We start from the raw sequence: 18,870 nt of genomic DNA, 5'->3' as shown, positions 1-18,870 counted from the left end.
TGTGAGCTAGTTACTAATCCCAGTCAGGTATGTGCAAGTTCACATTTACATCCTTAGGGGCAGTGACACGTGTCCCTTGAAGGAAGGAGAATGGAACATTTCAGGGGATTCTGACTGAGTTTTCCTCTGGGGCAGTGGTTCTCAACCTGTGGGTGGAGACCCCTTTGTGTGTTGACAAACCCTTTCACAGGGGTCGCCTATCAGATATCCTGCATATAATATTTAACATTCATAACAGTAGCAAAATTATAGCTCTGAGGTAGTGACAAAATGGTTGGAGGGTCACTTCAACAAGAGGAGAACTGTATTAAAGGGTCACAGTATTAGAAAGATTGTACTGGAGGCCACTCTGGAGGGCACTGCTTGACTAAGGTCATTCCTACCAGGGTCTCTGAAGCTTCAGGACACTTTGAGTTGTCAGAGTCACAGACAGCAGTTGCACAGAGGAGCATATTACTTTTATTTATTTATTTATTTATTTATGAATGAGACATGGTCTCACTGTGTGGCTGTCCTGGAACTAAGTAGACCAGGCTGGCCTCGAACTCAGAGACCTGCCTGTCTCTGCCTCCCGAGTGCTGGGACTAAAGGCGTGTGCCACCACCCTGTTTGCTTGTCATTCTTATTTCATCTTTAGTATTAGTTAAGGTCATGAGTTGTATGAAAAATATATAATTTAATTCTCAAATCATAGCTTTTTCTTTTTTCCTAAAACACACTGTAAAAAAAGAACCAAAAGCATATATTTTATAGCACACAGAGGACAACGTTCTGAAATGAAGGCAGAGATATTACCCTTGTATAAAAACCACCTTATCCCAGAGAAAAAGGGGGCAGTGAGAGCAAGTGTACAGGAGACCAGCAAAACGTCCTGGGAGAACTGCCCCCGCTCTGGAGAGTGTGCTGTCAGTGCTATATGGCCGGGTGACCTGTACTGTCTGTCTTGTACAACTGTCCTCTGGGTGAAGGTGGGCTCATTCAGCTTAACAGAAGCAACAGGCAGAAATAACTGGATGACACACAGTCCAGTAATGCAGGAGGTGCAAAAGGCTGTAGAGCGATCCATCTATTCCCAGACAGCATGAGGCAAGGCTTCCTGTAAGACTTTCTCTCACAGATGTGTTGGAAAATGTTTCACTTTTCTGGAGTTTATCTTTTCTTCTCACCAAAGGAATGAGTGAAATTCACTTGGAATAGGCTGCTGGACAGTGTTCCACTCTTCTGTCCACAATTTGAGTTTATCTTAGGAATTCAAACATAGGTCAGAAGAAGTCACTTTCTGGGAGGAGAGCTACCAGTCACTTAGCAGAGACAGCTTAGGCCTTGCTTTACAGCACTGTGAAAAATACTTTAATAAATACAGTTGTCCCCTGATTTACCCACCCCACCCCAGCCCCTGGCATGGCCAAGATAGTCCACAATACACTTGGGTATCATTCTGTGGTCATGGACCTCAAGTTTCCAGAGCATTGGCTGGGCAGGGACTGTGGAGTCAGTCTTGGGTGGCTGCTGTCGACGTACCAGCAAGTCCTTCCAGGTAATGGGGCCCCAGTCACCACGAGCAAAGGTGGCTTTTTTTCAGCTTCCCTGTGACAACTGGGTTTCACATTTCCTGAAACTAGATCTGTGGAAAGAGTCCCTGAAATTAAAGAGAGAAAGAGAGAGAGAGAGAGAGAGAGAGAGAGAGAGAGAGAGAGAGAACACACAGAAGGGTTGATTAGCCTTTTAAAGAGATGGCTGGGAGAAAATTATGAACCAGAAAGCTATTGGTCCAGGGGAACTCAGTAAATAAAAGAAGACCTGAGACCCATTCATATTGTTCACCCCCCTAGCTCCCACATACCTACACACCTACACACATACCAGCTATATCGGATAGACTTAGAAATTCGCTGGCACAAGGCCAACAAGAAGGGGCTTGGAGAGGCCAGGGGAGGGTTTGGGCTGAATGGAAACCAGACTGGCTGGAGGCCTGACTCCAGGCCCCAGTCCACCCCGGGCTGTCTGCTTTCTGCCAAGAGCAGCTGAGCGAACTGGATTTGTGGTACCCCTGTGATCTCTCATACCCAGGAAGAGGCTCCACTGGTCCCTTCTTACCTCTTCTGACTGTCAATTCTAAATATGGGTTTGTAGAGCTCCGGGATTTTCCGCTCAATCATGGGCCTGAGGCTGTCCTTCAGTTTGTTGTAGTTCTTCTTCAGTTCCTGCTGGTACTCCCGCTGCTCTGCAGTAATGAGCCGCCTGTTCTTCTCCACGGCCTCACCACAGCTGAGGGAGGGAGAGGAGGTTGCATGGCCTCAGTGTTTGTGCTTTAGTGACTTGGAAAACAGTAAGTTGGCTTCTGGAGGACCTCTGCTATTGTCTGCATCTCAATGTTTCCTTAAGGCACAGTGCTCAAGCACTGGCTGTGAGCTGATGGGCACTGGGGATGTGATTGCATCACGGGGCTCTGGAACTCAGCCAGAGACTAGTCCATTGATAGGGCCCTAGTTTCACGGGCAATTGGGAAGCCAGGAGGTAACACCACAGTGAAGTGAGTCCTTGAAATGACCTTGGGAGCACATCTTGTCTGCAGCCTCATCATCCCTTTTCTTTTACATCCTGGCCACTGTGAGATGAACAGCAGCCTCGAAAACATGTTCCCCACCATGCTCTTCTGCCTTCTCACAGGCCGAAGTAATAGATCCAATTGATCACAGATTGAAACCCCAGAAACCGTGAGCCAAATAAATCTTTACTCCTGGCAAGTGTTTTTGGTCACCATGATGTAAAGTTTAGAACCACAACCTCTAATGTGTGTGTGTGTGTGTGTGTGCGCGCACACAATGTATGTAAACATGTATGGTATGCATATGCCTGTGCTAGCACTCACAGGTCAAAGGAGGACCTGGGGTGGCCCCTTCTATCACAGCTGCCTTATCCCTTTGAGCAAGGTCTTTTGCTGAGCCTGGGGATTATGATTTTTGCTGTGGCAGTCCAGCAAACCTTAGAGATACCAATCTTTCAGTCTCCCCTTATCCTCATTGCTGGGGTTACAGGAAGGTGTAGGACCACGCCCTGCTTGTTAGAGGAGTGCTGGGATCTGAACTCAGGTCCTTACATCTGTGTAGCAAGTGCACTTATCCATTGGGCCATTACTGAAGCCCCACTAAATGTTTTCAACCTTGATGACTTATCAGATCTCTCATAGAGCTTTCAAGAAGCAGACTGTTAGGCCTAGCTTAAGAGTCAGAACTGTGGGGTTCTGCCTAAACCCAGGGCATTCAGCTCAGAGCCTTGAAGAGCTAATTTACTTGGGTAAATGGGCTTAGAAAAAGACTGCCCAGAGAGGCAGAATGCAAACTTGCTATGAGCACAAGGCCTTTAATGAGAAAGTTGTTTTGCAAAATTGAAATCTGAAGCTTGTACCACACACATACCACCTCTCCAGGGCATTAAACTAAAAACCATCCCTGGTTATTTAAATCATGAGGCATTAGCAACCTATAGAAAGGTGCCTCCCCTCCCCACACACTTTCTTAGGATGCACAGCCACCCACAGGAGGAGCAATTCCTGCCTAAGATGAGCTTGTGAGAGAAATGACAAGCTTAAACTTACAGATTTAAACAATGAGAAAAGTGCTGAGTAAAAGAGAGAGAGAGAGAGAGAGAGAGAGCGAGCCATGAACCGGGTGTGGCAGTGCCTGTAATTCTAGCACTTGGGAGGCAGAGGCAGGCAGGTCTCCATGAGCTGGAGGGCAGCCAAGTCTACACAGGGAGACCCTGGCCCCCCAAGAGAAAAGGAATTACAGATAACAAAACAAAGTAAAAAAAAAAAAAACAAAAAAAACAAAAAGCAAAAAACAAAACAAAAACAAATAAACAAACAAAAAACCCAAAAAAACAAACGAGTAAGGGTAGCCAGAGAACCTCGTACCAGAACAACTTGCCAGACAGCAACAGAGAGGAGAGCAGTCAATAGGCAGGTTAAGGTAGACACAGCTGGGGAACTAATGAGAATGGTAATGATAATTGCCCAGAGCTGAAAACAGGCTTGACTTCCTTCCCCACTGAACAGATTACAGCTCACCCACTGTGGCAGAACTGCGGAGTGTTAGCACAAAGAAAAATCCTCAAACCCTGTGGCTATCTGACTTTTGGGACCAAATAACTGCAGCTGTTCTAATTCAGCCTCAACTCCAGAAATCGTCCTATCCATAACTATTCCTCCAGGCACAGAGCACAGGGATGGAGTGTGTGTCCAAGGGACTGGGGTGGGGTGAGCCAGAAGAGCAGAGGAGCTCACTGCACCAAGATTATAGTTTTCTTGTCAGTCGTTACAGGTGAGAGAGGATGAGTGTGGGTGTGTACAAGTGCGTGTATGAGATGTGTGTGTGTGTGTATGTGTGTATGTGTGTGTGTTTTTGCACACGCATATGTATGCACATGACTACAAATGCCTGAAGAGGCCCGAGGTGTTGGATCTCTCTGGAGCTGGCTTTGCCTGCCTCCTGCCTCCCAAGTGCTAGGATTAAAGGCACGTGCCATATCTGGCTTATGGCTTCTCTCTCCAACTCAGTACTTTCCTCATTGTTTTTTGAATCTGTAAGTTTCAAATGACAAGTCTGGCTTGTCGTTTCTCTCACAAGCTCATCTTGGGCAGGAGTCGCTCCTCCCGGGGGCGGCTGTGCACCCTAAGAAAGCGAGTGCTTGGAGTGCCAGGCAGTTGTGAGCTACTTAATGTGGGTGCTGAGGACCAAACTCAGGTTAAAAACAGTACACACATTTAACTGCAGAACCATCTTTCCAGCTCCCAGAATCACTTCATGGTTATAATTTGTTAATTTGTATGTGTGGTGTGTATATACTTGTGTATGCAGGTACATGTGTAGAAGCCAGAGGAAGCCAACAGGATTTTTCTTACTGACCCTGGAACTAGGCTAGTGACCGGCAAACCCTAGCCATTGCCCTGTGTCTGCCCCACCCCTCTGCTGGGGTCATGGGTGCATGCACAGTGACATAAAGGTTTTTATGTAGGTAGCAGGGATTTGAACTCAAGTTCTCATGCTTGCACAACATGTTCTTATCATTGTTCTTATCCGCTGAGCTATCTCCCAAGCCCCAAGTCTCTGCAGGGATGAGAACAATCAGATTATGTGAGAGAAAATACAGAAATGACTGCAGTGCCTCTGATGGTCTAGTGAGTCTGGGAGAAGAGGGAGGAGACACGCATGACACTTGTCCATTTGCATTTATGAACCTTCCAGGCATTTCCTCTTAGGAAAAGGCAGAGAAAACTTTGTCCTCACTTGGCAGCCATCAGAAGAGTGCCAAGAGGCTGGGGGTGCTGACTGCTGCATTCCAGGCTTCCGGGCCTTCCGGCTGAGTCTGATCAGCTATAGCTGAGTCAGAAGCCACTGTCCTGGGGCAGGAGAAGCAACTACAGACTTGGCTAGCACCGTGTCAATAGAGCCGTGCTTATGGGAAGGCTGGCTGGGTCCCTTTTGAGCTCTGGGATATCTACCAGCCTCCTGGGAAGCTGAGGAAACAGAGCCCACTGAGGGGGAGGCCCAGCAGTGGGCCACCCTGTCTGCCAGTGAGTCACCTCTGCTACCTGAAAGACCTTGCCACTGAGGTCCATGTTCTCAAATAGTGGCAGCTTCCTCATTGGACTTGGAAGCAGCAAGTGAGAGAGGGAAGCTTTAGCTACGTTGAGGGGAGCTTACATGTCTTTGCACTCATTTTAAATGTAGTTTGGTGAGCTGTCATTTCTGACCTGTCTGGAATGAAGAGAAGGGAAGTTAACTGTGGTTGTGTCTTAGATGTGGTACTGGCTGGGAGCATTGTTTTATCAATGGCCTTTCTGCATCAGGATGTCACCTCTCCACATCGGTGGTACAGAGGGTATGCTGGATCAGGTGGCAAGCTGGCATGGACAGCTGGTTCAGAATGGCTATTTGAGCGTGCTTGTCTTTTTGAAAAGAGGAAGACACTGGGTGGTATGGGGAATGGGGTAAGGGGATAAATTTTGAAATGTAAATATAATATCTATCCAATTAAAAAAAAAAAGAAAAAAATGACATATCCAGAAAAGGAAAAAACGTGTCAGGCAGGTTGTCCTAATGTTTCTGCTGTTCTTCATCATCCCCAGTGGGCAGCTTCAAGATATGGACTTTCTTGTTTGAAAATGATATTTTTATTTATATGAAAAAAAAAAAGAAAGGAGGAAGACAAAAGGGATGGCCTGAAGAGTTAAGGATGAGGGGACTGGGGGAGAAGTAGTAACAGGAGGCACACAAGTGCAGCTTCTGCCCAAAGGCTGGCGCTCTCATGCCATAGCACAAGGACTCATCTGTACCACAGAATCTGCAGCCAGGCATGGCAGCTGACACTTGTAATTCTAGCACTCAGGATGTTGAGACAGAGGGATTGCAAGGGAGAGGCCAACCTGGGACTACAGAGTGAGCCCCTGCCTTAAACACAAAACAAAACACCCAAACAAACAAACAAAAACCCCAACCCAATACACACAAATAAACAACAGAGTCTTGGGCCCTACTCCATGCTTACTGAACCATAGTCTGCATTTGATTTGATAGGTGCCATCTGGTTTCCCTACTAGAGGGTTTTGCTATGCTTCCTAGGCTGGTCTGGAGCATACTATGTCCTTCAGAGCAAGTCTCCTGCCTCAACTTGCCAAGAATAGCATTTTTAAAGGGCTTTAGCTTCGAGTAACTCTGTTAAAGGATCATCTTAGATAACCACCTGCCCTTGCTCCCTGACCGTAGCTTCCAAGGCCTAGAGCATACCCAGTAGGGACTGGCTAGGGCACTTTATCTACATGGAGTCTTGGTGTGGGTCCACTGATGGGATTGAGCGATCCAGCAGAGGGAGTCGGTGTGAACCCTAAAAGTGTCCCTTCTCTTGGCAAACTTCCTATTCTGTTTATATTCTACCCAGAGCTAATGTGCTCCGATCCTTCCCAGCCTGGCCTGCTCGCGAGCTGGCCATGGACCTCTACGAGGCAGCAGAACTGGCATTCCTGATTGAGTCTTACAGCCACACCATCTTCCTGACAGTCATGGCTCCCTCTCACCGCTATCTTTCTTCTTCCACCTGAATATTCGAGACAAATAGTAGGTGATATTTTTCCATAAAGCCTATCCCAGCCCACAACAGACCTGCCCTTTCTGATCTCTAGATTCCTGTATCTGGAATGTTCTTAAGAGTTCTCAGCACATGCTATACTGTGTTGCTACTCAGTAATGTAATGCTTTATCCTGTCACCACCGACACAGGAGTGCCCAGACCTAATACTCAGAGCAGACAACTCTCATGACACACCCATGGGCTCTGTGAGGTCCAGCAAGGCCTGCTCATTGTTAGCTTTGGAAGCCTTCAACCATAATGAGCTTTAAGTGAAAAGATATGGTGAAAAAGTCCTTCCAACTAATTAGCCAAATATTTTTTAAAAACTTTTGCTACAAAAATATCTATTGTTTAGCTGGGCATGATGACACACACCTTTAATCCCAACACTCCAGAGCCAGAGGCAGGATGATCTTTAAGTTCAAGGACAGCAGTTTAACATAGGGAGTCCCAGGTTAGCCAGGGGTACATAGCGGGACACTGTCTCAGAAAGGAGAGATGGATGGATGGATGGATGGATGGATGGATGGCTAGATAGAAAGAACAGAAGGTAATAAAGTACTATGTCATAAAGAAAATGTACCTTGTATGTAATGGCAGAATTGCTATCAAAAGGGAAACCAAATGCACCAACATTCCTAGATGCTATCTATTGTATATACCCATTCCTAAAGATCTGTGGTTTCCTGAAGGAAGAAGTGTTCTCACACAGCAAAGTAGGGCATTTCTCCAGAAAGCTTGTGATGAGGCACTATCCCTGACTCCACAGCAGCACTCTAGTTGGTTGTCACTAAACTGGGCAAACTAACTTTTAGCTTTCTTTCTCCCTGCTCACCCTGCAAGACTATTCCTGTCTTTGGACGCTGCACCAAGGTTCTGGGTGTAAAGGCAATTGGTACATATGCTTCTGACATTTTTCTCTCTATAAGTGAAGTGGTATCTCCATCTCATCATTTTTTTTCTTTCAGGGCCACTGGAGACCTGAGGTAACTATCTGTGTTGCAGAAATCATAAGGTCCTGCCCAGAGAGCCATTTTCTGTCCAGGCTGAAGCAGCTGCCCTTACTTAAGGCCAGGTGCACAAAAGTCAGTCGGACAGCTGAGGCTGGCCTTGCATGCCAATGTGTTGTTTTCTTTGCAAAAGCCCAGTTTTTTAAAACTTTTCCTAGTTTTAGGCTTTTAAAGTAAGTCACTGTATGATTTGCAGAACTACATATTATTAATGCAAACAGCTTTGACTTAGTGTGTCAGTGACTACCAGCCCAGACAGAAGCAGGGATGGCCAAGAGCCAGAAGACCTGCTGCAACTCAGCCCTGCTGCCAACTGGGTTTGTGGCCATCAGTAAATTCATCTCCCACCCACAAACCTCCCGTGCCTCACGTGTAAAATGAAGATGATGATGTCTGTCTTACAACACGACTGTGAGGCCCAGTGCCACAGCAGCCATGAAGCAGCCTGCACAAGAAGTGTTAGTTTCTTAGTGGTAGTACAAGCACCATTGCTCTACTGCCCTGGACCTTAAGGTTCAGTGTGTGTGTGAGTGAGTGAGTGTGTGTGTGTGTGTGTGTGTGTGTGTGTGTGTGTGTGTCACAAGCATCTAGAAGGGTTCTTAAACCAGAATTGATCCAGTAGCTCTGAGTGGTACCTGGGATACATTTCTATTTGTTTTTGCAGCAGTGGGAATGGCATCCACGGCCTCATGCATGTTGGGCAAACACTCCAGTATTGAGCAGTACCCCCACATTGCCAATGCTCCAGTGTCCACCACCTCCCTTCTTACCGCATTATGAACTCCTTGAAGCATAACCTCAGCTTGTTGTGATGTCGGTAGAGCTTTGGGTCAGCTGGAATTTCAGCCAAGAACACTTGGGCCACCTCCAGTGGTCCCTGATGGAGAAAGTGAAACACGATATGGAATTGGAATGAAAATTAAATTACTTGGGAGAGAGAGAATGTGGGGAGGGCTCCTTACTTTGAACATTTAATTTTGTAGCTTGCTTCACTAAAACAAAAAGCCTAGGGAGACCTTGAATTTCTCAGGAAATTGAATCCCGAGGAGGACCCAGGGCTTCAGGAGAATACTGACTGGTCTAAGCATTTTCTCAATCCAGTGCTAACCCTACAGCTCTCCCTTCTTACCACAAGGAAATGTGACAGCAGCAGAGGCTACTAACGTGAGTGGCTCCTCTACAGCAAGGGCTACCTCTGTCTGTCCGAGCATACCTGCTTATCTGGTGGCCCCAGTGGAAGAATCACTGTATGTAAACTCTGGTTTGAGTAAGAGAATTCACAGGCCTTCTGCGGCCTATGGTGGCGTCAGTAAACAGCATCTGTTTTCGTCATTGGATGGGGACTCACAAAAGCAAAAGCGTCCTACTAATGTTTCTCTAACCTTGGACATATAATAGTCTTTCTCTTATTTGCTACCTTTGAGCCCCCTAAGTTGAACAGACTTAGAATTTCTGTAGGGAGTCCTCAGATGCAGAAGCCGTCAGCTGGGAAGGACAATGGTTAGTGAGTTTTTGGGTGTGGGGTTGTGAAGAGCCAACATCAAGGGGCCCACTAGACAGAGAGTACTAACTGGGCTTATATGTCTCTCAATTTGAGACAGGCTTAGTTCCATGCTGAACTCGGGTGTGACGGCAAACGCTAATCTTGTCAAAGTGAGAACCCAGGCCCAGATCAATCCTGTTGGCAAGGCAATTGCTATGTTGGGAATATCTGGTACCTAACCAAGGAGATAGATGGTCTGGGCCTTTTCTTATCTCCACATACACGTGCTTAGAATTAGTCCAAAGCTCTACCTATGCTGGACACAAGTCGGCTCTCTGCAACAGGACTCTAGTCCTGGGTCATACTGCCGGATCTGGTCCCAAATTAGAGACTGAGAAAAATGCTATTCCTTAAATACAGTCTAATCCTTTCTAGAATTTTTTTTAAAAGGAAGATTGCATGTGGACTGATTCATCACTCATCAACTCCTAAGAAGGGCATAGACTACATGAACAAAAAACAAGCCCTGGCCAAGCTGCCATTAGTAAGCCCTGCTTACCTGGTTTACAGTGGCTCCTACAGAGCCCTGCAGTACCATCTGCAGCATCTTCGCATCAGGGGGCTCCTGGTGAGTGGCCACTGCTAACTGCAGGGTCTTCTTCTTCATATCTTCAATGGCAACCTCAATTGGAGTCAAAACGAACTGAACAGGAGACAACAGCATAGTGAGGCCATGGCCTCCCTTACAGTCCCTGGCAAACCTGGATCTCTGACAGGGAGGCCATCTGGGTTTGCAGCAGCTAGGGAAGGACTTTCAGGGTACTTTGGTCACCTAGAGGTGGGCTTCACGTTGAGTACCTACATGTTTAGTATCTGGACATGAGTTTCTCCTTTAAATGATTGCCTGTCCTTTTCACTTTATTGTAAAGGGGGAATTTATAAGATTAAGTAAGTAACACAAAATGTATTAAGTACTAAGGTAGGAATTTAGTCATAATTACGTTTATATTCAAAGCCCAACTTCTTTATATATGGCTAGGTTGTTGTTTTCTGTTTGTTTGTTTGTTTGTTTGTTTTTTCCTAGTATTGAACAAGTTACTCAGATTACAAAGGGAAAGTACGGTCAGTGGCCATGATTTTCTTTCCCATCATCAAGTAAGCTTTCACAGCTTTTGTGCCCTTTCCAGCTCACTGTGATGGTGACAACTTGTGAAGAGGGTATTAAGTTCTGGTTTGGGGTCCAGTCCTTCCTGAATGTGATAGGTCAAATCCTGCCCCTCCTCCCCATTCACATTTAAAGCCTAATCTCCAGGAGCTCAGAAGGTAGCCTTATATATAGGTAGTCAAGTTAAACTGGGTTTATTAGGGCAGACCTAATCCACATAAATGGCATCTTTAAGAGATGAGGAAATGAGGACACAGTGTGTATATAGTGTAGACAAGGTGAACAGATAGATGTCCTCTAACGAGGCTGGAGGCAGGCCTGGGACAGATTCTCCCTCAGCCCTCACAAGGAACCAACCTGCCAATGCCCTGAACTTGAGCTTCCCAGCCTTTAGAACTGTCAAGACAATGCATTTCTGTTGTTTATGCCACCCAGTTTGCCATCTACTTTGTTACACAGCCGGAGCAATGGGAAACATGGAGTAGTTCTAGGGCACTGCATATAGCTATAAGGACACTTTTTTTTTTGTTTGTTTTTGTTTTTGTTTTTTTGAGACAGGGTTTCTCTGTGTAGCCCTGGCTGTCCTGGAACTTACTCTGTAGACCAGGCTGGCCTCGAACTCAGAAATCCGCCTGCCTCTGCCTCCCAAGTGCTGGGATTAAAGGCATGCGCCACCACCGCCCGGCTATAAGGACACTTTTATAGGCAATGTATCTTTTATAAACAATGTACCGCTGTATTGTGCCTAGAATATCTTAGTGTTTAAAAGTCCAAAACAGTAAGCACCACACTAGATGCCTTCCACACACCTTTCTATGACAGTCTCTAGGACAGGCTCCTCTACTCTCTGTGAATCCTCTTCCCGGGGAAAGCTACATCACTCAACAATGGTCTAGATGGCTGCTCTCCAGCCTGTTCAGCCCATGCAGCTCCTGCCCCATGGAGTGGATGGTTGCAAATCCTCTACATGCTCACGGACTTGATTAGGCCTGTTATAGTTGTTGTTTTAATGAACAACGTATAAACTGATGAAGTAAGGGTGTGGAGAGAGAGCTGGTTCTATGAAGATCAAGCTGGATGCTTTGGCGAGATGTCATGAAAGTGAGTTGCTGTAAAAATTCCTGTCATATTAGGTCTGCACAAGACAACTGTAAAAGAAGTTTGGGCTAGGCTCATCAAGGCCCAGAAGCCATCCACTCACGCGTCAGTTCATAAGGATTTTTAAGGTCTCATTCTGCATCACAGAGAGCAGACTGGGAACTGGGTGTGGTTTATACAAGAAAGACAATGTTGAGTTGTGATGAGTCAAGCCAGAATCAGAGAAGGCTGCAGTCAGGATAAAGAGGTGGTATGTAAGTTAACACATAGGGATGTTAAGGAGAAAATGCAATGTTGGTGCTATGTGTAATTCTGAGGTTTGAGAGATCTTCTTGATAGACTCTATTAAAATGGGTTAGAGTCTTCCAAAGTACATAAGGCCTTTCTTGCCAACATTTTTATTAAGAGGTTGGAGCCAAGTGCTTCGTGCACAGCCACAGGAAGAATCTGGGGCCAGGAACAAGTTGATATCCTGGCCGCAACTGTGCTCATCCCACATAGAGCACCAGTTCAGGGGGCTGCTTGTTTGTGATTCCCTCTCCCGTAATTTACAATATAAATTTACAATGCCTGAAATGGCTGCAGGCCTTTGGGTATATATTTCTTTTTTGTACAAAAGGACAGGGCATAGTGTGCAGTATTTTGGTAAACATGAGGCTCTGAACTCAGTACCTAATACTGGGAAAAAAAAACACTGCATAAAATACAAAATTTAAACACAGGCATTCATCTCTCCTTGAAAGTTGGCTCTGGGAACTGTTCTCTCCAACTGTACTGAAATCTGAGGATGCTCAGATGTTTAAATACGAAATATACCCACGGATTCATGTACTGGGGGCCTGGTTTCCAACAGAAACCTCTAACAAAAGCAGTGGATGAATCTCTCATGAGGTGTAGAAGATGGGCCTAGCTGGGTGATACAGGTCCATGGGAGCATAAACCCTTGGGGCTGTATGCTTCCTTGGTCTCTTTCTGTCTGTAAGCCTTACAGTCTGCTTCTTGGTTACTATGGTGTGCACTGAACAGCTCAGCTTTTTCACCACAATGGATGAGACCTTGAAAACTGAGCTACAACGAGTCTGCCCCTCAGTTGTTTCCACCTGGCATGTGGTCATGGCAGTGGGAAACACTCTACGCTGTAACAGCAAATCCTTCCCATCCACTGGGTGGCCAAGACTGTGCAGACAACTGCTTTACTGAATTCTTCTTGTTTGTTTGAGACAGGGTTTCTCTGTGTAGCCCTTGCCTGTCCTGGAACTGTAGACCAGGGTGGCTTGAACTCAGAGATCTACCTGCCTCTGCCTCTGCCTCTGGGTTGCTGGGATTAAAGGCGTGTGGCACCATGCTGAGCAACAGGTACCTTTCTGCCTGCTGGAAGAGCTTATATGTATGTGAAGTTTTTAGTTTCTAAGGGGAAAAATTTATACAAAATCTGTACATATGTAAAATTCCCCTTCATTATACCAATTCAAGGTTGGTTCATTCTATGGATATAAAACATAAGATTATGAAGGGACAACTATGTAGACATCTTATATAAATTTATAATTACAATGGAAACACTGTGATTAAATATGTGAACTAAGCTATATAAATAATTTTCAAGAGCTAAATATTTAACACTGTTTTGAAAGGTATAACTAACTGAATGAGATTCCTTGGTCCCATGAGAGTGAGAGAACAGCCTAGAAACAATATTTCAAGGATATCTTTGCCCAGGCTAGACAAATGCCCTACCGCTGAGCTATATCTCCAGCCCTGGTTTATTCAGAAAAGATCTTGATAAATAGTTTAGGTTGCCTTATACTTGCTAGGCAACCCAGAATGCTTCAAACTCAAGATGCTCCTGCCTCAGCCTCTGGAGTACTGGGATCATAAGCATGTACTCCCAGGGCTGGCACATGCTTGTTGGGTCTTACCACATAGTGGTTGGCTTGGAACTTGTTATGTAGATAAGGCTGGCCTTGAATTTGCAGTCATCAACCTGCCCCTGAATCCTCAGTGCTGGGATTACAGGTATGTGCCACCAAGCTCAGCCCTTCTCTTCCCTTCCTTTCTTTTAGTTTTTTTAGGTTTCCCTTTAGTCTCATTAGATAGAGCTGGCGCGTGGGTCTGAGAGATCATCCTCTGGGAAAAGGGGGCCACTTCCCTCGGGGTGCATTACCTCCTCTTTCTGGCTGACTCGGATCCTGGTCTTGATGTAGGGGAAGGCATGCATGGTGGTGAGCACCGTGTTCCTCCGATGCTGTTCGTGCAGCTCTCCTCGGGGCCTCCCCTCCAGGGTGAAGGGGGTGGTGTACATGAACCTCCGGAGGTTGAAGTTCTTCTCGAAGTAGGTCACCCTGTCTTTCATCTCATACTCATCGAAGTAAGGCTCCACAAAAGTGATCTGTATGTAGGCCTGGGGGAAGGAAGAGGTGAGGAGACAGCAAGAGATGAGCCATTCAGCCTAAGAGATGAATGGAGCCGTGGAGAGGCATGCTGGGACAGAGCCTAACACTCCTTTCCAATCTGGAAAACCACCAGCTTGGAATTCAGAACCTGCCCTTTCTCCTCTCCACCCTAGGCAAAGAACTTGAGGCTGTGGAAAGGAATAGGCTTAAGGGAAGCGCCAGGTCCACCCGCGCCCCCTCTAGCACAGCAAAGTCACCCAACTGCCGGTCCAAGGATCTTCCTTTACTCAGTTGCCATAACAAGGGCCTGCTCTCTAGGTAGTGCCAATGCTTACACTGAGGAAATGGATAATAGCGAGTGTTTGGTGGATGGAGCGGCTGGAATGTTCAAATGAGCACCAGGAATGCAGGGTGCATGGCTGTGCTGTAAGCCAAGGCTCCTCATGCAGCCAAGTGCCACCCACACACGCACCCCACTCCCACACGCGCACACAGTACTTGTGTGGGGTTTTCCTTAGCTTGGGTGTGCTTATTGCTGCCTTCAGAGCAGCTGTGATCACCCACGTGAAGGAAGAGGGTAGGCTATTGCGGGCTCTCTGTGCAGACGTCCACTTGCTGAGGGGAGGTGGAGTACTGCCCATAAATCACATGGAGGGTTTGTTTCATGGTGGCACAGCGGATTATGAATACCCATGCTCTGTAAATAATACCAATAAACTCATTGATTCACCAAGTTAGACCCGAAGAGAGCCCTTTCTTTGATTTGTTGTTGCCCTCGCTATATGAGGCGAACAGAAACACCTCAGGAAAGTCATAGAATACCAAGAGGAATGAAAGTCCTTCAGCCTCAACAGGGCCATGCTTGAGAACACCGTTCTCAACCTGGGGGTCATGACCCCACTGGGCATGTGGAACGACCCTTTCACATCATGATTCATAACGGAAGCAAAATTACAGTTGTGAAGTAATTTTATGGTTGGGGTCATCGCAACATGAACTGTATTAAAGGGTCACAGTGTGAGGATGGTTGGGACCCACTGAGCTAGAGCAACATTGTTCATAATAAATGACTAGGGAACACCCAAGTGTCCCTCTAGTGGAGGTACTAAAGAGTGTGGCACATCAACATAACGGATACTACTCAGCATGAAAAGGAGGGAGCTATTTCAACTCAGTGAGTCACAGATGGGGGGTGGGGTAGGTTGAGTAGAAGAAGCCAGCTTCAAAGGGCTGCGTGTGTTACATATGCACCTCCAGAAAGGCAAGTACAGACAGATCAGGGACTACAGCTCAGCTTGGTGACCACTAAGGGCTGAATGAATTAGGGAGTGGTGGCAAAAGAGTTCAGGGAAACCTTTCAGAGGAACCGGGTGGTTTTGTACCTTGACTGTCAATGTACTGGTTATATGTATGTATCAAAATGCATCAAATGACATATCAGTGAATTACACACACACACACACACACACACACACACACACACATACATGAGAGAGAGGGGGAGACAACAGAGAAAGAGAGAGGGAGAATGGGGAGTGGGGTGGGGTGCTTGTTAACAAAGAAGAGTTCTTTAAGAACACAAGGAAAGGAATGGAAATGAGCAATGTTTCAGGGTGGGACCCCCACCCAGAGAGGAGGAAGGGCGGCTCACTGACCTCACAGTGTAAACCATGCTTTAGAATAATGAGATCTGGGTGTGATTCTGGGTTAGGATTCTCATTCCAAACTCACAGCCTACCCTGGGAATTCTAAAAGAGGGGAAAGGCCCTGATGCTGGGAAGGTCACTTGGGCCGTTCCGATCACCGGGCACACAGCCAGCCTTATCCTCCAAGGACTTCAAATGTTTCTGTTCAATGCTTATCACGACTGCTCTCAGGCCCCAGCTGGGGAATGTCTCAAGTGAGTGAGTGGATAAATGTAGAAAAACTTGTATTTGGTCAATCCCTCCCTATCAGGGTCATCCTTCTGCAATCCTGGAAGATAGAATTCAGGGACCCACACAGAGAGGGCACAGACACCGGCCTTCCTCCCGGCCTTGTACTCTCTGGATTCATTACTGTACAACTGCAATCAGAACTGTGGTACTGTTTTCAGTCCTTGAGCTTATCCTGGAGAATTATCTATCCCAAGGGTGTCATAAGAACTCCGAAGTTTGTAGCTGGCTAGAAGCCTGGGTGGTGGGCTGCAGAGATGGCTCAGAGGTTAAGAGCACTGACTGTTCTTCCAGAGGTCTTGAGTTCAATTCCCAGCAACCACATGGTGGCTCACCATCTGTAATGGGTTAGATGCCCTCTTCTGGTGTGTCTGAGGACAGCTACAGTATGCTCATATATACATAAAATAAATAAAAATTAAAAAATTAAGCCAAATTTAAAAAAAAAAAAAAAAAAGAAGCCTGGGTGGTGTGAGAGGTATGGGGGCCCCAGCTGAGGCTCATGTTTGAAGCAAGGGCAGTCTTGAACTTGTGAAGTCACATGCTACATGTGAGCTGTCAGCATCAGAATTGCACAGCACTTTCATCTCATCATGAATATGATATGATGGGATAGAACCTTGGTGTGGAACAGAACAACAAAGCCTACGGCCTTGGTCTTCCTCCATTACCACAGCCATCCTGCACGTGGCTAGAAGGAACGCCTGCAGCTTAAAGAATGGGGCCATGAAGTATGGCCGGCCAGAAGCTGATGTGTTTTTTAGACACACACGCACGCACGCACGCGCGCACACACACACACACACACATGCATGTACACATACATGCTCACATATACAGGTACATGCACACACACACTGTATCAGCCACAATTGTGCATGCATTCCTGGAGGCCAGAGAGGGAACTGATGCCATGCAGCTGGAGTTACAGACTGATGTGGGTCCTTTCCAAGAGCAGTAAGTGCTTTTAAATGTTGAACCATCTCTCTAGGCCCAGAAGTTGGAATTTTAAAACATGCTTTAAGTAGAAAGTTTAAACATTTTATAGACATGCACTAATGAGCCACGGTAATTAAGAAGACCGTGGGCGGAATCAGACGTCGTGTTAGAGTAGCGGCTCCGCCATTAGCGCCATCTTGGAAGGTGGTCCAACCTCGTCAAGCCTCAACTTTCTTATCTTATTAAGTAGAAACAACCAATCCTAGTCCTGAGGGCTGCAGGGGATGACAAGAAATGATTTCTGTAAACACAGAGCTGGTGTGTAGCCAGACTGAGCTATACAGCAAGAACCTGTCTCAAAAAAAAAAAAAAAAAATCTAAATGAGGGGTGGGTAAAATGAGAACCCAGCTCAGCTCCCCAGCACCACACTGCACATGTGCAGCCCCAGAGCTGGGGTTGGGGATGGGGGTGGTAGGGACGACAGAGTCTACTGGCCAAACAGGGAACTCGGGTAGAGAAACTAAGGTGGTACGTGATAAAGACACTTGGTGCTAAACTCTAGCCTGCACATGTGGGCATGTATGAAGAGTAAGCCTGCATACATATGTACATACACTCCACTCATACAGGTGTGTGCACCCTGCCTCCTACCCCCCCCCCAAAAAAAAAACCCCAAACCATGGTTACATTTGAAGGACTGGGGAGTCCAGACCCAGAATGTCATTTTCTGCTTTCAGGGTAGAGTCTGATGATCGTTTTTATTATATTTTCTCCATACCTTGTTAGGATCCAACTTGGTTTTGTCCACGGGAGTAGAGTCTTTTATCACTTCCACAAACTCTGCACCAAAACACTGGCTGTAAAAGCCCTAGGGAAGAGAGGCCCAGGGTAGATAAAATTCATTTTGAAAGCCTGCAATTCTTTGGAACAAGTACAAGGCAGAATTTGTTGATTATTGATGGTCCCTCTGAGCTAAGAAGCAAACTTAAGCACTTCCTAAACCAGAAATAAAAGTCTCAGGAAGTTCAGCACACTCAGATACCTAGGCATCCCTACACTACAGATGCGTGCTCTCAAATTCAGCCAACGTCATCAGATTTCTGGAGGCAGCTCCACGGGTAAGGCGTGATTTATATTTTGCATTTTGTACTCTGAAAATGTGGAGGGGCCAGACTTCCTATAACATGACAAGCCCTAGTGTGCAAGGAGACAAGAAACAGACTTTTAATCTTAAGCAGAGGACACCATATTAGGGAGTTCAGAGCCTGGTCCAACGGCTAGATTTCCTTGTTGTGAGGTAAATGACTTTGGTCAAGATACCCAACCTGACTAGGCCACAGTTTCTCAGAATTGAGTCTTCTTGCCAGGACTCAATAGTACAAGAAAGAATTGAGCAACACAAGTTTATAAGCTTTCCAGTCACAAGAGGGGACACAGACAGTGTGGCATGGCAGCATAAGTAGGTGGTAAGTAGGTGGTTAGATGTCAGTTCTTCACAGAATTCTTGCCTATCAGCCTGAGAGGGCTCTTACGTTTCTTCCTCTCAATTTCCACTTGTTTTCTCATCTTTTCTTTATGCTGTTTCTTTTTGCTTTGTCTTTTCAGAACTTACTACTGTTTCTGTTACACAGAGTAGCTGCCAGGCTGCAGCTGGGGCTGGCCATAGCTACTTTGCAGTTGCTTTGTATCTGAGAGGAGTGTGTTATTTAGAGACAACTT

At 46.2% G+C, this 18,870-nt stretch overlaps 1 protein-coding gene across 2 annotated transcripts in view; it reads right to left on the bottom strand.

The window, feature by feature from the left end:
• Positions 1–453: 453 nt before the first annotated feature.
• The window catches only part of Dock8 (dedicator of cytokinesis 8), a 192,763-nt gene continuing 174,346 nt past the window's right edge, over positions 454–18,870 (bottom strand). For both annotated transcript variants that reach the window (XM_034504951.3, XM_076918617.1), the window contains 6 exons: positions 17,930–18,019; positions 14,049–14,285; positions 10,181–10,324; positions 8,909–9,015; positions 2,098–2,268; positions 454–1,639 (listed from right to left, as the gene is read on the bottom strand). In XM_034504951.3, coding sequence (XP_034360842.1) covers positions 1,579–1,639; positions 2,098–2,268; positions 8,909–9,015; positions 10,181–10,324; positions 14,049–14,285; positions 17,930–18,019 — 810 coding nt within the window. In that variant the 3' untranslated portion in view covers positions 454–1,578. The remainder of the gene's footprint in view (positions 1,640–2,097; positions 2,269–8,908; positions 9,016–10,180; positions 10,325–14,048; positions 14,286–17,929; positions 18,020–18,870) is intronic.

Source organism: Arvicanthis niloticus, chromosome 1 (assembly GCF_011762505.2).
Source record: "Arvicanthis niloticus isolate mArvNil1 chromosome 1, mArvNil1.pat.X, whole genome shotgun sequence".
NCBI lineage: Eukaryota > Metazoa > Chordata > Mammalia > Rodentia > Muridae > Arvicanthis > Arvicanthis niloticus.
This window is presented reverse-complemented; position numbering and strand designations above follow the sequence as displayed.